Source organism: Cervus canadensis, chromosome 18, assembly GCF_019320065.1.
Source record: "Cervus canadensis isolate Bull #8, Minnesota chromosome 18, ASM1932006v1, whole genome shotgun sequence".
Classification (NCBI taxonomy): domain Eukaryota; kingdom Metazoa; phylum Chordata; class Mammalia; order Artiodactyla; family Cervidae; genus Cervus; species Cervus canadensis.
Window position 1 is genome coordinate 20,481,660 of NC_057403.1, and position 16,477 is coordinate 20,498,136.

The following is a 16,477-nucleotide window of genomic DNA, read 5'->3' on the forward strand; positions in this document are numbered from 1 at the left end:
CCACCCTTGCATATGACTAGTGCTACTGAGGAATTTAAATAGCCACATATGGCTCATGGCTACCCTGCAGGTCCTTTTCCCAGTGACAGCCCCTTTCTGCCAAAGAGCTTGAGCCAACTTTGCCACTTAAGGTCAAGTCTAAAACAAGAGAGGCGCCTTTGAAATAACAGTGGAATCCAATGGCAAGCCAAATCTCTAAGACAGTAGAGTGCGACAAGGGAACAAGGACCCAGCCATAGGCAGGGGGAGGAATAGGAGGCAAGAGGAGCGGGAGGGTGGGGGAGGAGGGCGGGGCCAGGATTCAGGTCCACCACGCCCTCACGTCAGACTAGACCTGAGATTCTTAAATATATATGTATTTTTTCATCTCTGGACACACTTCAATCACACCCCTTCTGCCTTCCCCTCCCAACTGCAAACCAAGTGCAGCAGACACAGCACAGCACACGTGAGGGGCCCCTCCCTTTCACCAAAGCTGGGGGCAGGGCACAGCTTGGGGATGGAAGAGCCTCGAAGTGAGGTAAATATGGAGGTTCTAGAATCCAGTTGGCTGAGTTCTAGATCGGGGGGATGGGACCAGGATGCAGCACAGAGGCGAGGTTCTAGAATCAGCAGCTGGGACCTAGAACCCAGTGGTTTCATGATGGGTCTAGCGGTTGGGGGTTGTTTGGGGGAGGGTGCAAGAGAAGACAGTCAGTTGTCCTCAGCAGAGGGATTCCCTGGAGGCCACAGGAGTCTAGAGATACGGGGGAATTCAGATTCAGGGAAGGAGGAGTAGGGTCTGGTCCAGAAAAGGCCAGAAAGGCATCTAGACCAAGACGGTGTTCTCCAGTAGGAATGAGAAGACAAGTGGTTCTGCCCCCACTTGCTTGGCCAAAGTGCAGAGGAAGAAGGGAGTTGGGGTGGAGGGATCCTCCAGGAAGAGTTGGACACCCCAGGGAGGGCTCCCTCAGAGTAAACAGGAGTGCACTGGCCTGGAGCCCGAGTTCTGGAGTTGAAATAGAGGACCTGCACTCAGTTAAGTCCCTGAAAGGGCGCCAGCTCTGGACTTGATTGTCTCATTCTCAGGGACGCCACGTGGTTTCCAGTGCTCCGTGGCGCCCTGGCCAGGCCTGCACATGGCAGACTCTGTATGCTGTAGAATTAGTAAGCACACGGGTTTCTAGGAGCCCCAGCATAAAAGGCAACAGAGCAGGTTTCTGAAAACCTCTGGCACCACGGCAGGGCAATGGCAGATCCCTGGCCTCTGGGACGGCCCAGGGGGACTCCAGGGCACAAGAAAGGCACAGTGTTGTGGATACTGGAGTGTTGGGGATTCCAAGAGCGGGGCTAGAGGGGCTGGAGTGTATGGCGGAGGAGGTGGGGCTGTGGACCCCACAGAGGGTTGAAGATCTTGAGTGAAGTTTTCGGACAGTGCCATTCCACATCCATTCTCTGGATAAGGGAGGCAGGGTTGGCGGGGGCGGGCGCAGGAAGGGGTAGTGTGGGGTTGGGAATTTAGTTGCGTTCCTCGCCCAGGGAGCTGGCGGGGCTAAGGGGTTCGCTGGGGGTGCTGAGTGAGCTGGAGGGCGCCGTGTCCACCGACCCGCGCTTGCTCCCGGTGGAAGAGGTGCAGGAGGCGCGGCGCGGCCACTCGGGTGCGCGGATGTTGCGCCGGTCCTTGGCGGCCTCCTCGTCCTCGTCGTAGCGCTCGCCATCTTCATCCGGTGGTAAGTCCCGGGGTTCCTCCTCATCCTCACTCTGGTGCGGGCTGGAGTGTCGCGACAGCGAAGGTGATGGTGGCACTGAGGCTGGCCGTGGGTAGCGGTAGCCCTGGGTCTATATACGGAGGTGTGGGCACAAACCGCAGAATGAGTAAGCAGAGGCCCCCTACAGCCAGCCTGGGCGTCCAACGTCCCTGAGGCCTTATGACTCCAGGAGGGACACCCCGCCTCATCCCCCCACCCCCTTTCTAGCTCCTGGCCCACCAGAGGGACCTTTGGATCCACTTACCGCATCAGCCTCGTGAGGCTCGTAGGTGAAGTATTCTGGAAAGGCCTTGGCCAGCGCCATGTGGCGCGCTGACATGTAGTACTTGTTAGAGGGAAAGAAGGGGGTGGGCATCAGGGGGCAGAAGCAGACCCTGCGCCCGAGATTTGGCGACAGGGCAAGTCCTGGCTACACCTTTAATCAGATAAGCACACCCCCGGGCAATTTCCCGTCGGCCAACGAGGCTCCACCCCTTATGTAGATAAGCAGGGCTGTGAATGGACAGCCTCTGAGCCACACCCACTAAGGGGGTGGGATTCTCCAATCAGGTACCTCTTTGGCCACACCCTATGCAAATAGAGAACATCCAACCCAGGTATCTTCTGGACTTTAGTTTCTTAAGGGGACAGCAAGCGTTACAAAAAAGAGCGTGCCCTTTGTGCCAGATTTCGAGGCTTGGGGAATCAGACACCCAGAGCCGGAAGTGACTGATTCACCGGCAGAGGACAGGGAGGGGAGTTATACCCGGCCTAGGTATTTCCAGTCCAAAAGGTCAGAGAGGCGCTCCGTTCGGTTCCGCTGGATAATGCGCTGCCTTCGGCTCTGCTGGCAGAAACTGTAGAGGAAGGAGGTGAGCTGCGAGCAGGAATCATCCAGGCTGCGGAATCGCCGGTCCAGAATGTAGATACCTGTCGGGGCCAGGACGGGGGTCTCAGAGAACAGACTGAAACCTTCATTCTTTCTGGGACTCTGCGAGCACCAGGAGGCCTCCCTCCCACCGGGACTAAGGAGTCCACTCCCTCCTCTTAGTGGCCCAAGAGTCCACGCCCCTCTTTCCCAGTATTCAAGAATTTCGGCTCTCAGTCCGGACGCTGACCGTAAGCTGAGGGGTCTGCGATGTGTTCCTCCATGAAGCAGCCGAACCCGGAGAGGTTGGTGGAGACACTGGGGATACCCATTACCGTGCACTCAGCTGCGGGAAGGTGTGAGAAAGGTCTGCTTACTTTCCTCTCTTTACAGTAGTGTCTTAAATCCCAATAAAAGCTTCAATGGCGCCCTCTACTGGAGCCTTTAACAAGTGCCGGGCGCTGTGCTGAGCAAATCAGAGGCCAGAAAAATCAAGCTGTGCATTAGCCCACGAGTGATAGTCCCTATTTCTTAGAGGAGACGCTAAGAGGTACAGAAAAGGGAATTCACTTTCCCCAAAGGCTCAGGGTAAGAAAAAGTCTATAACTGGGCAATAAGGATGCTAATCTATTGAGCCTGGTACTCTGGGCCAGAGTCGACCATTTTAATGAATCCTTACAACCTGTAAGATACTTTGCTTGCCAGGTTACACTGTTTTGGTTTTCATAGCTTCATAGTCTGTTTTGTTGTTGTTGTTGTTCGTTTGTTTGTTTTGTTTTTTTGCTTTTTTTTGCCACACTGTGCGGAATGTGGGATCTTAGTTCCCCAACCAGAGATGGAACGCCCCCCCAACACCTGCATAGGGAGCCAGGAACCTCAATCACTGGACCACCACAGAAGTCCCCATAGTCTGTTTTGATAGGAGGTAGGATAAGACCTCTCATTATTACTAACCCAGTGTGCAGAGCACGTTCTATACCTCATTTACTACTTTAAAATAATGCTGAGAAATGCTTCAAGGAGTTTATTATACTTCTTATGTAAGTGTTTCTAAAAATATCTGTAAGCTGCAAAAGTAGGCACTACATATGACAAGGCTTATTAAAAAAAAAAAAAAAAAATAGAGGCTAGAGGTAGCACTTCTAGCTCAGTGGGTAAAGAATCTGCCTGCAATGGAGGAGACCTGGGTTCAATTCCTTAGTCAAGAAGATCCCCTGAAGAAGGAAATGGCAACCCACTCCAGTATTCTTGCCTGGGGAATCCCATGGACAGAGGAGCCTGGCGGGCTACAGTCCATGGGGTCGCAAAGAGTCGGACACAAATTAGTGACTAAACCACCACCACCATGGGAAAAATAGGGTTGGGGCTGGTCACATCGTTTTTTTTGTGTTTTTTTTGGTCACATCGTTTTAACCGTGGATGAAAACAAAACTGGCAAGTTTCCTAATCATCACATAAGCACTATTTAAAAGATCTGTCAAATTACTCATCACTGAAGAAATACTACATCAAATGTGGTATTTATTTTGCCTTAAAAACATACAGAAGTAGCTGGACTGTTAGCAAACTGTGCATTTAGCTGTTGTTGTTTGCGGAAACCAAACAGTAGCAAACAGAGAAATCACGTGTGAACTCTGACATCAGCCCTCTAGTTACTCATCACATGAGCTGCTGTGTCACAGAAACACATGAACAGACTGTTCCCATTGTTCCTCTTTCGCAAGGGTGGAGCTTGGAGCTCAGAGAGGGTGAGTCCCTTGGCTCAGGATCATGCCAGATGCTGAACTCACCTGGTGTGTAGCCCCAAGGCTCATAGTAGGAGGGGAAGACCCCAAGGTGGCAGCCACGGACAAACTCTTCATAGTCCACAGGGAGCAGGGGGCTCGTAGAGGACAGGAACTCCGGGTGAAAAATCACCTGGCGGTGAAAATCAAGGGCTCAGCCTGAGCACCTTATTTAGCTCCTCCCTGGGTAGAAGGAGCTCCCAGGGTGCTCCCTGGATGGTCCAGAGAGGATGCAAGACTTGACAAAAGCCACACAAGTCAGTGCCAGGACAAAGATAAGAATCCAAGGCTATCTGCCTCAGAAGCAAAGGTTCTTTCTAAACACTGCAATCCTTTCATAAACTAGGGGAGATGGGGAACGTGAGGGCCAGGCTCCATTCCTTATATCACACCCCTTCCTCCTAAACCACTCCCCAACTTTGCCCAACCCCACCCTGGCCAATGCGCTCACCTTGACTCTGTCAGCACTACTATTGAAGAGGCCGATTCTGCGGATGGTTGTCAAGATGGGGTCCGAGGAGTCATCCAGCATATTGTGGGTGCACACAGGAGGGAAAGATTGCCGCTGTAGGGGCCACAAGTGGGGATGGGGGGTCAGGGAAGGGCCAGAGGGCTCCCTCCTTCCCCATAAGCCATGCTGATCCTGAGGATCTGAGGGGACCACAATTCTCACCAGGTTGTGGAGCAACAAACCCAGGAGATTACCAGGAGTTGTAGATTTCCTACTTGGCTCTATCTGTAAAGGTTTTCATTTCCCTTTAACCACCATGAGCTGAAATGAAACTATAATCTTCAGCTGTATTTGAGGCAGAACCAGGGTTAACATGCCTCACAGAATACAGGGAATTGTATCTACACTCGTTCTGTACTCTGGGCTGTCATCAAAGAAACCCAAAGGGATTGTAACTCCCAGCAATTGATGGGGGCAGAGACTGTGCCTTTCAGGGACTGCTTGCTGGGAGTTACAGTTTTCTTATGAAAATCCTGGATCTCCTCTCCACCTCCACCCTCAAAAGCCCACACTCAAAAGAAACCACAGTTCCCACAAGTCACTAGAGGAAGACAAAGCTAGTGCAATAGCAGTCCCAGGGACTGCTGGGATGTATAGTTCTTCGCAGCTCTCCCATCATTCCTCTCATTAAAAAATCTACTCTTCTTCAGTTTACTGACTCCAGGAGCCCAGGAAGTGACAACTCCCAGCAGCCTCATGACAAAAACATCCTCAGTGAGGCCAACTGCCTTTAGGAACTTTTGGAAATTACAGTTTGGCCAAAAACAGGTCACACCTTATCTGAGCAACTTGGTTGTCTTGGTTTCCATTCCCCAGGTAATGGATCACCAACAGTGACCACAGATGCCAAAAACCCATGACTCCAGAGAAAAAAAGAACTCTTAATTCCCAGAAGTCTCTGGGGGCAGGGAGAGTCAAGGCAGCAAAAAAAAAAAAAAAAAAAAAAAAAAGCCCCAGGGTCTGCTGGGAGTTGTAGTTCTCATTCTGTGGCTGCCAATTTTTCTCCAAGGTTTCCCATCCCTCTAATTAGCCCCAGGTATGTAAAGAAGCTACAACTCCCAGGGCTATCTGGGAACTTAGAAACAACCAGTGGGAGAAGAAACACCAACTGCTGAGAATTTTCAATGTTCTTCAAGGAGTGTTTCAGCTGACCCCAGTCTACCCCCAGAGGACCAAGAAAACTACCACTCCCAGCAGCCTCTGGGGAAAGAGGTAGAGATCGCATGCAGCAAAGCCCAAAGTCAGCAGGGAGTTGTAGTTCTCATTTTGTGGTGACTTTCACAAAGAGTCCGACACAACTGAGCGTCTAACACTTTCATTATTGACTTTAGTCTAAGGTCCCTTCTACCTTTTGTTCATGGATCCCCCAAGGACTCAAAGGAACTACAACTCCCAGCAGCCTCTGTGGCAGAATAAGCTGTGGGGAATCAGGCTGCCCTAAAGGCTTCTGGGAATTGAAGTTATACCAGTCAGCTCACACCCTTCTGACTTCAAAATTGATTCCTGGAATAAGGGCTTGGCGATAAAGCAGAACTCCCAGCCATCTCTGGGGTCAGAGCTAACATGGCAGTCTGCCTCAGGGACTGCAGCTGGGAATCGCTACCTCTCGACTCGGGAGTCCAAACCATACCTGCGTGGCAAAGATGGCTCTCTTCATCATAGTGAAGTCCTCCTTGTCCAGCATCTTGTTCATGTCTGGAAGGCTCCCCCTGTAAGGCGAGCAGGGGGATGCATCTGGGCATGGGTGACGAGAGGGTTTAGAGCCCAGGAGGATGCAGGGCTGAGGGCAGGGCACTCACACCAGCAAGGATTCGTAAAGCTTCCTCCCAAACTTTTCCTTCACTGTGTTGGCCGTATCCCTGGAGGAAGCAGAGCGACAACATTACATAGAGACCAGCTTCCATTCATTGTTAGACTTCTGGGGCAGCTGGGAAGTTGAGGTCTGAGCAGAGAGAAGCCCTGGGGATTTCTGGGCTGGAGGATGGGGACTCAGGGAATTAGGTCCTGGAAGGTTTGGCTTCCTTGTGCCTTGCATCAGCTGTGTGGCCAGGGACAGATGGCCTTCCCTCTCTGACTACCGTGACTCATCTGTCAGACGGGGATAAAAATAGAAGCAACCTCAAAGGTTTGCAGTGCGAATTCGATGAGGTCATGACAAAAAATGCACAGTGCCCGGCACACAGCGAGCCTTCCAGAAATGTCATCTATTATTAGGATTTGTACTAGTGATGCTAAGCCCCATTTTATTAAAAGGGAAAATTACGTTCTGAGAGGGGACAATGTATGGACACAAGTAAAGCTAGCCAAGTGCCACCCTACAATGTCATTGACATTCCTCTGTTCATGGTCCTCTCAGAGCTCTGGCTTCATTTTCTACCCCATCTCCCTAGGGCATTCTGCTCCATCCCCATTGGCTTCCTTGCTGTTTCTCAAACATGCCCCAGGGCCTTTGCACTTGCTGTTCCCTCTGCCTGAAATGCTGTTCCCCAGATAGACACAATGCTGTCTCCCTCATTTCCTCTCTTGGTCTCTACTTGCTGATACTTTCTCACTGTGACCTGTCCTGACAACCCCATCTCGTACTCCAGTCCTGCTTTTTTTTTTTTTTTTTTGGCCAGAGCACTGTCTATAGAACTTTCTAGAATGTGAACTCAATGAGGGCAAGGATTTTATCTTTCTGGTTCACAACTGTGTTCCCAGTGCCTGGAACAGCACCTGGCACACAGTGGGAGCTCAAGGAATAGCCAGCCAATGGCTAGTGAGTGGGTTTTATAGGTGAAGAAACTGAGGCTTGGACTTCCTGATGGTCCAGTGGTTAAGAATCCACGTGCCAATGGAGGGGACACAGGTTTGATCCCTGGTCTGGGAAATCCCACATGCCCTAGGCAACTAACCTGTGCACCACAACTAGTGACACCCCACTCTAGAGCCTGCAAGCCACAACTACTGAAGCCTGTGCACCCCGGAGCCTGTGCTCCGCAACAAGAGAAGCCACCGCAATGAGATGCCTGCACACCGCAACTCAAGGGTAGCCCCAGCTCAACACGACTAGAGAAAGCCCATGTGCAGCAACAAAGACCCAGGTGCAGCCAAAAATAAAATAATTAATTAAAAAAACAAAACAAAACTGAGGCTTGTGCAACTAACAGTTCACATGCTAAACTAAAGATCTCATGTGCTGCAACTAAGACTCAGGGAAGCCAAATAAATAATAAATATTAAAAGAAAAAAGAGGTCTTCCCTGATAGCTCAGTGGGTGAAGAATCTGCCTGCAATGCAGGAGACCGAGGTTCAATTCCTGGGTCAGGAAGATCCCTTGGAGAAGGGAAAGGTTACCCACTCCAGTATTCTGACCTGGAGAGCTCCATGGACTGTATAGTCCATAGGGTCTCAAAGAGTCAGACATGACTGAGCGACTTCCACTCCCACAGCTGTATATGACACAATGCAGGGGACACGGGTTCAATCCCTGGTCCAGAAAGATACCACATCCCATGGAGCAACTAAGCCCGAGCTCCACAACTGAGCTGAGCCCACACAGCCAAACTAGAGAGTAACCCCCTCTCATCACAACTAGAGAAAGCCCGTGCACAGCAATGAAGACCCAGCACACCCAAGAAAAGAAAGGAAGGAAGAGAAAGGCTTGAGAGGCTGAGTGGTTGGCCTCAAGTTACAAAGCCAGAGTGGGACGGAGCATGAGCCGAACTCGCTAGTTGGATATCAGAGCCCTGGTCCTGCTGTCACGTTCACCCTGCCTGTGACTGCAACTTCGTACTGCCCCAGGGCTGGAGACATCTGAAGCAAGTGACTTTGCTAGGAATCAGGTTGGGGATGGGTTGATCATGTTACAGATCACAAAACTTGAGACTCCAGGAGAAACGGGGGACCCAAAGCACAGAGCTGGGAGTGGGAGCTGCAGGAAATGCTGGGCCAAGGACTGCTGACCAAAGCTGCTTGCGCACGGCCTGGCCCTTAAGGGTTTCCACGTTGAAATTGTTGGTCCGAGCTGGCATGATGAAGAAGGCGACCACCGTCTGCTCGCTGCCATTCACCTGGAGCAGAGGAAAGGGAGGGCCTTGTGTGTGTGTGTATGTATGTGTGAGAATCACATGGGAGAAGGCTGAGACCACCCACCCTTTTCCACCCTCCAGGACCACTAGGACCCTGCCATGTCCCCTCCTGTTAAGAATATAGGACAGAGCTACCATCCCCACTGGGACTCTGATCTTCTTTCTGAGTCATCCCTACACTCCCATTTTATACACAGGTTTCCCTGCCCCCACCTCCCCAGGTCTCCATTCTCCTTCTCCTTGACCCCTTGCAGCCCAGGCCTTACTCTGAGCAGATAGTTGAGCCGGGCCAAGGCCTCCAGGAAGACGTCAGCCCCCTTGTTGGAGAACTCGTAGCGGCCGGCGATAAAGAAGTACAAGGTCTTGTCCAAGTTGAAATCTAGGTGCCTAAAGAAGCCACAACCCAGGGTGAAGCCAAGACCCTCACCCACTCACCCCAGCCTCGAAACTACAAACCCCAGAAGCCACAGGGGCAAAGAATATCTTAGGACAGAGGCATCATGGGAGCTCATCATGGGAACTGTGGTTCTTTTCTCCTTAGACAGGGATTTCCTTAAATACTCAGCCGTTGTGCTGGTGCTCAAGAACTCAAGAGACAGAGCCCTCAGCTCTCCCCTCTGTTGGCCCCAGGAGTCTGGGCTCCCAACCCCCTCCTCTCTTGAGACCTAAGTATCTGGCCTACATACCCATAAAAATGGCCCCGCACAAACTCCTGGATTCGAGCCTTGCTCTGAGCATGGAGGTTCTGGAACTCATGCATGGCAGAGAATTTCTTCACATTCAGTCCATTGGGGGTCACGATATCTGGGATTGGGGGAGAAGGTCCCACATTTCATTTCTTCATTCAGATCAATGTGGCTGAATGAATAAATGAAGGAAAGATCCCTTTCCTTTCACAATGTCTTTGTTTCCATAGCTCCTCTGTGAGTTCCTGTGGTGACCCAATGCCCTACCACTCAGACACCTTCTTGCCCAATGTTGCTTGCTGATATTCAGAAGCCTAACCACAACTCCCATCAGCCCCTGTGAATGGCTAACTAAACAGGGAACAGATTAGCATCAAGACTTCTGGGAGTTGTAGTTCTTTTGTTTCCCTTACGCTACCCTGAGCTGGGGGAATGAATCAATGTCCCCATCCTGTTTCTCTACCTTCAAGCCTCTTTTATGGCCCCAACTGTTTCCTATTGTCATAGAAATTAAAGTGTATCAGTGAAAAACTATAACCCCTACCAGCCGCTGGGGTAAAATTCCAGGAACATAAGGAGCTGTCCAGCCAAAGGCCTTGCACCCATCGACAATGGATGCTCTAGTGTGGAAAGAATAATTGGTTCCAACACTGCTTTTCTCAAAAACAAAATCCAAGGAAACTCCTTCCTCTTTGTAATACCAATATCTATATTAGTCAGTAAAAGAATTTTACCATTTCTGAAATTAAAGAAACTACACCTCCCATTAGCCTCTAGGGTATACAGTCAGGCAGCCTCATATTTAGGTTAGCAACCTATGGCCTTCTGGGAGTTGTAGTTCTCTGCTCTTTACAGCCAAAAAAAGAAAAAAGTTGGTTCAAGCCTTGGCATAGACTACCTCATTTACGTCTGCAGTCCCCAGCCAATTTCCTACCTGGTTTCCTTTTGAGTAGGTGCTGAGCCTCGATGGCGGTGATCTGGGACACAGTAGTGAAGACATGAGCGCAGTGGGCTGCGGCCCGTTCCATACAGTAGCGGTGATAGATTTGCCTCTCACCTGCTTCCTTGTCCACGTTGAACTGGGCAGGCAGAAAGGGCAGTCAGGTTAGAAGGACTGGGGAAAGACAGAAGGTCCGGTCTCCAGTGTCTTAGGGGAGACGGGGGCTGGAAGCTGGACTCCTGGGTCTGAGGGTGGAGACGACTTGGGATTTGGACTCCTGGGTCCTAGGAGAAGAGGGAACTTGATCCTCTTGGGCTTTGAAGACAGCTTTGGGCTGTCTTGTAACATTGGCAACCCCCATTTGCCACACTCCCAGCTCACATTCTCCAGGTTGTTGTAGAAGTCCACAGCCCCAGCACACAAGTATCGCCCCAGCAGCGTGGCATGGGTGGTGAAGATGGTAGCCACGGGCAGCCTCCGGGCGCGGCACAGGCAGAGCCCGACGCCCGCCAACCACTCGTGGAAATGTGCGACCACATGTGGTTTCTCCTCGCTCTGGGCCAGGAACTGTGGGGCAACAGAGACAGGGCCACTGTGTCTCCATGTATTTTGTGAAGACAACCAGTGATCCCCCACATAGATGAGGAAGCAGGAGAGCAGTAAATCTACACCCACTACTGTACAGAGTGGGTGGTGACCTACTGCAATCCCCATCAGACAAGGACCTCTCAACCCTTGAGGCCGCTGAACTAGCTGACCCATCCCCAGAGGCTGATGGGAGCTGTTTTTTTGACCAACTTTCTAAGTCCCAGCAGGGATGAACTGGAAAGACCAAAGTTTTCCCCAGGTCATGAACACAATTCTTGGAGACCCTTTATGGCAGTCAAGAGTAGACCTGTACCCAACACTTGCTGAAGGACTACAACTCCCAGGATGCCCTAGAAGCAGCCAGTTTATAAAATGTCCCAAGGTGTAGGGGAAAAAAAGCATCTTGAGCCTTTTAAAACCTAAAAGAGGGTCAGTAACAAGATTCCTGGTTCTCAGATAGGCTGGGGATTCCTAAACATCTGGAGCCCCATCTGAAAGCCAAGTCTAGCCCAATATGGGATGAGAGAATTATGACTCCCAGAATTCCCTGGGGTGAGCCTTCCCGTCAAGCCAGCCTCCTCTAGAGCTAGGGGCTTGCAATTTCCATATTTGGAAGACTGGAGTGAATGATTTGGAGTTGAGATTGGCTCTCTGAGGAAAGAAGAATCTAGGCCCCTGGATGTCCATGTTCCCAAAGATTAGAGCTAATCCCTGGATTAAAGGACTACAATTCCCAGAATGCTCGGGCAGAAGAGACACCAACCACCCTCCGACCACCTGGCAACCCTCCAGCCAGGGGCTGATGGCCATTGTACTCTGGGACCTGGGGTCAAAAGCAGTGCCACAGGCATGGACAGTGGGGCCTACCTCACCCAGGAACCAGGTGGTGAGGAAGCCAAAAAGGACGGCGTCGTTGGCCTCCCGGTCGTACCAGGGCACCCCAATGTTGCATGTGTCCCACAGCTCCCCCTTCCAGCGCTCCAGGGCCCAGGCTGAGGCCCCCACATCAAGGAGCACCACCAGGGGGCCCCCCTCGATCAGCCAGCGCCCGAAATACACCTGCAGAGGGAACACAGGAAGGCTTAAGGTTTTGGCCACCTGTCTCTGGTCACAGCATCTGTGTTTCTCCCATCCCCAGGCAGACGTCCAGGCTCATAGCCTGGGTTCTTCTACCTCCTTTTTCTTTACCTGCTGCTAATTTTTCACTCATGGCCTTGTTTCTCCTTTTGCTGTTAGTTATTCCTCCCACAATCTTTTCTCATCTCGGCTGTGGCATCTCACCCCATTCCTTGCTTCGTTTCTTTCTTTTCAAGAGTTTTGTTTATTTTTGCCACACCGCACAGCATGTGGGATCTTAGTTCCTGATCAGGGATTGAACTTGCACCCCCTGCGTGGGAAGTGCAAAGTCTTAACCACTGCACCACCAGGAAAGTCCCCCTTGCTTAGTTTCTATAAAGGCTGTGTCCCTTCACTACTTATAACCCACATTGCACATGTCCTGTCTCCGTGCCCCGTACCGCCTTGTTGATCCACCCTGCTAATCATTTCTCCAACCCGCTGCCTTGTTTCTCTGTCCGCTGCCACATTTCTCCCACCAGTCATCAAGCGGCTTTCTCCCATCAACTTTCTTTTCTGCAGCTCGCTGGCTGCTTCTTTTTACCCTTCTTGCTGCCTTGTTTCTGATTCTTTCACCATATATGTCACCTGCTTCCTCTTTCCCCTGCCCCCAGCCCATCTTATACTCTGCAGCCTCCTTTCTACTACTACCCGCCCTCCAGGTTGGATTTCTGCCCCCTGCTACATTTCTCTGATCTGCTGGCTTCCTCCAGATTCCTGTGGCCCAGCTTCTGGGCCTGCTGCCACACCTCCATCCGGCTGAGCCACCCTACTCCTCCCCACGTGGCTTTTCCCTGATGCCCCTCCCCCTCCCAGCTGTTGTCTGCCCTTTTGCTGGGGGGGCTATTCTTAGGCCCCCAGCACGTGGACAGCAGCTGCCCTAGGGTTCCTTAGGGACACAGTCCCTCCTGATTGGACTCCAGACCCCATCCCAAACCAGAGGCCGTGAATGAATGAAGGCAAGCCTGTACCTCTCCCTCCCAGAACCCAAACCTGCCCTGCTGCCTTCAGGCCTAACCTCTGTTCTCATCGTCTTCACTGGGTGCCTGGCACTCTCCCCCTCATCTTTTTAATTCCCGACTCCGCCCATCTGAAACTCTGTCCCCTGGGTCTGCCTGCCTCTCTTCCTCAGTTACCCATCTTCCTCTCTCCTTTGAGACCCTTCTCTCTAAAACATCAGGCTACCTCTCTTCCCTATCTAGACTCTATTTCCCTGTTGCTCTAACCACTGGGCAACCACCACTTTTTGGGACACTCAGCATGTCTCCATCAGCTATCTAATTTGTCTACCTGCCCACCTCACTCTGCAAGCTGTTTTAAGTAATAATGATGTGATAATAATAACCACGAAGATAATAGCTCACAGACAGCATGAACTGCATGCCAGGACCTGGGTTGAAGACTTTTTATGAGCTATTTCATCCTCCCAAGAAATCTCTACAGTGGATGCTATCAGCATGTTCATCAGTCAAGGTCACATGAGAGGAAGCAGAGAAGGTGAATTTTGTGTGTGTGAACCATTTTTAAAGTCTTTAATGAATTTGTTACAATATTGTTTCTGTTTTATGTTTTGTTTCTTTGGCAACCAAGGATGTGGGATCTTAGCTTCCTGACCAGGGATCAAACCCACAACCTCCTACATTGGAAGGTGAAGTCTTAATCACTGGACTGCCTGGGAAGTCCCCAGAGAAGATGAATTTGAACTTCACGCTCCAGAACAACTGCTCTGACCTCCTGCCTCACCCCCACCCCACACCCACCAGGTTTTCTAGGTCCATCTAGCTCTTTTCCTCTCTCTGCATCTGAGGATCTTGGCCTCTTCCTCTTAGGACCATCTTTTAGTCTGTCTTGTATCTGCTGTCTGTGTTTATTCACCAATGTCCTAGAGCTGGGGGTTCACCCACTCACTTCACAGAGTCCTGTATCTCTCTGAGTGTCTGTCAGTCTTAGCTCCTCTGTGTCTGCCTGGGAAAGTACTGGGCCATCCTGAGTTTCTGTCCAGGCCTCCTTGTCTCCCTGGGGCTGTCCACCCTCTGCTCTTTCTCCTTCTGCTGCCCCCACCCCGTGCTCGGCCGGGCCATGTCCCACCTTGCAGCCCTTGCTGTTCATGGAATCCAGTGTCCTCTTCAGGGCCGGGGTCGGGGGTTCCAGCAGTTCCACCTGGGTCCTCACGCCCTGCTCCGTGTACGGTCCCACCAGGTAGTAGTTGTCACCCCACTCGTCCCCTGTCACCTTTGCCTTCGTCTGCAGCACGGTGTAGATGCCGCCCACTGTGGGCCCAAGTACATGAGGACAGGCCCCAGCTGAGGTCTACACATCTGGGGCCTGGGGAGAGGCATGGGTGCACAGAAGCCCCGGACCTCTGGCTCAGAGGGAAGAGGGAACTGGGAGCCCACACTTCAGGGTCAGAGGGAGGAGGGGAGAGGGGGTTGATGGATGGTACTCCTGGGTCTATGGGAGGAGGGGGCTGGGGTCAGGACTTGGGAGGGAGGAGAGGGTCCAGGCTGGACTTCTGAATCTGAGAGAAGGGACTGGGGGCCTTGGCTCCCAGGTGTGAGAGAATTATGGGCTGGGGCCAAGGAGGACAGAAGCTGACAAGGGTTATCAGGGTCCAGGTTCTTGAACTGCCAGCTTAAGGGAGCTGGGTTTAAATTCCCAGTCAGGCTCCAGGACACAATAAGGGAGAATCCCTCTTCATGGCCTCATTTAGGTTCCCACAGTTGTCCCAAAGAAGCCAGAGCTGTCACCCCTCACCCACCAGGGACTCTGCCGACCTGTCCCCCAGTTCTCTTTCCCCACATGGGGACACAGGCACACATGCCCCTGCCCCTCCCATGACTCCATTCCAGACTCCTTACCCCTGCAGCCTGGACCCTGGCGAGCCATGGCTCCATGTTTGCAGACACCCGCAGCCCCGCCACCCCCTGCCCCCTTTTCTCTCCCAAAACTCAGCAATGCAAAATCCTAACTTCCTTCCTTTTGTGGAGCTAGACTGCTCCTCGCTCCTGGGTTTCCAGCCCCAGCCTTCTCCAAACCCATAATATTAGGCCCTTTGGAGCCTGGAACCCAGAAATCCAGGCCCCCAGCCACTCCCATCCCAGGGCCCAGCCCCTGACCAACTTAGGACTTCCCAGTCTTCCCCCAATCCAGCGCGCATGTGTCTTCTGAGGCCACAGGTTCCTCTATGCCTCCAAACCCGGAGCTCAGGCACTTAGAACCCTGCCATCCAGGCCCCAACGCTCTCTCACCCTAGGATCTAAGAGTCAGGGTCTCCAGCCTCCTCGTGTATTTACCCTCAAATGACCAGTTCCCCAAATTCTCCCACCACGATGCGTGCATCCCATCTCCAAGTGGGCTCTCTTCCAAATCCGGAGTTACATCCCAAGATCCTTCCCCACCTAGGGCCACAGTTCTTAAGTGCCAAACCTCCCCCTCGCATCTCCTTCCTATCGAGGACCCAAACCTCTGGTCTTTTTCATTTTAACCCCCTCTCCCCTAGGACCCAGGACCTGGGTTTCCAGGCTCCTTTCATCTTACGCGATTCATCCCCTCCCTCCAGGGCCCAGGAGACAAACTCCAGCCCCTCTCCAAGGGCACAGGAGTCACAGGCTCTTTGCCCAGGACCCAAGAATCATGCCATGCAGCCTCGTTCGCTGTTACTCAATATTCCGGGCCCCCATCCCCGCCTGCTCGTCTCGTCCGGTCCCTCTGCCCGGCTTGCTCACCCTTGTTGGCCACCTCCCAGGCCACCTCGAAGAGCACTGTGTTCTCCAGGTCGAATTCATCCTCCCAGTCCTCCAGTCCTGGCAGGGAGGACATGGACAAAGTGCGGTTTAGAGGCATGGCCGACGCGGTTAGAGGGCTCCGGGGGGCCACTGGTGGGGGCCCCGGAGGTGTCGAAGGAATGCACTGGGCAGGGCGCTGGGCCAGGTAGCTGGTGCCCGACGGGAAGCTCGCACCGCCCTCGGCTTCCTATTGCACGACCGCACCCCCGCCCGGAGCGGCCAGACCGGGGCAGCAAGCGGCCGCAGCGTCACTGAGCCCCTTGGGGCTCCTGCAGTGAAACCTTGCGGCCACCAGGAGGCGGTGCCCGCCCCCCCGGCCAACGCCATTGGTCTGCGTCCGGGGGCGGGGCTCCCGCGTCTTCTCATTGGTGGACAGTGTAGCGTTCACTCGGCTCGGCCCCG

General features: G+C 52.5%; 1 protein-coding gene across 2 annotated transcripts; it reads right to left on the bottom strand.

Annotated features, from left to right (window-relative positions):
- Nucleotides 1-340: 340 nt before the first annotated feature.
- On the bottom strand, nucleotides 341-16,335 carry GYS1 (glycogen synthase 1). 2 transcript variants are annotated; one of them, XM_043436750.1, is made up of 16 exons: nucleotides 16,016-16,335; nucleotides 14,379-14,560; nucleotides 12,042-12,233; nucleotides 10,968-11,153; nucleotides 10,581-10,725; nucleotides 9,647-9,764; nucleotides 9,227-9,347; nucleotides 8,836-8,942; nucleotides 6,690-6,749; nucleotides 6,521-6,599; nucleotides 4,831-4,944; nucleotides 4,386-4,512; nucleotides 2,846-2,941; nucleotides 2,494-2,657; nucleotides 1,993-2,073; nucleotides 341-1,818 (listed from the first exon to the last, which is right to left on the bottom strand). In XM_043436750.1, exons 1-16 carry the CDS (start codon nucleotides 16,131-16,133, stop codon nucleotides 1,498-1,500), a joined length of 2,211 nt encoding a protein of 736 aa, XP_043292685.1. In that variant the 5' UTR covers nucleotides 16,134-16,335; the 3' UTR covers nucleotides 341-1,497. The 2 variants fall into 2 exon arrangements, with proteins under 2 accessions (XP_043292685.1, XP_043292687.1); XM_043436752.1 differs by lacking the exon at nucleotides 16,016-16,335 and adding an exon at nucleotides 15,149-15,654.
- Between the last annotated feature and the right edge of the window lie 142 nt (nucleotides 16,336-16,477).

Coding starts and splice junctions, on each gene's coding strand:
- GYS1 (XM_043436750.1), bottom strand. CDS start 16,133: ATGCCTCTAAACCGCACTTTGTCCATGTCCTCCCTGCCAGGACTGGAG. Junction 11,154..12,041: donor CCACCTGGTTCCTGGGTGAG/GTAGGCCCCACT, acceptor GTTGCCCCACAG/TTCCTGGCCCAGAGCGAGGA. Junction 9,348..9,646: donor GTGCGGGGCCATTTTTATGG/GTATGTAGGCCA, acceptor TGGCTTCTTTAG/GCACCTAGATTTCAACTTGG.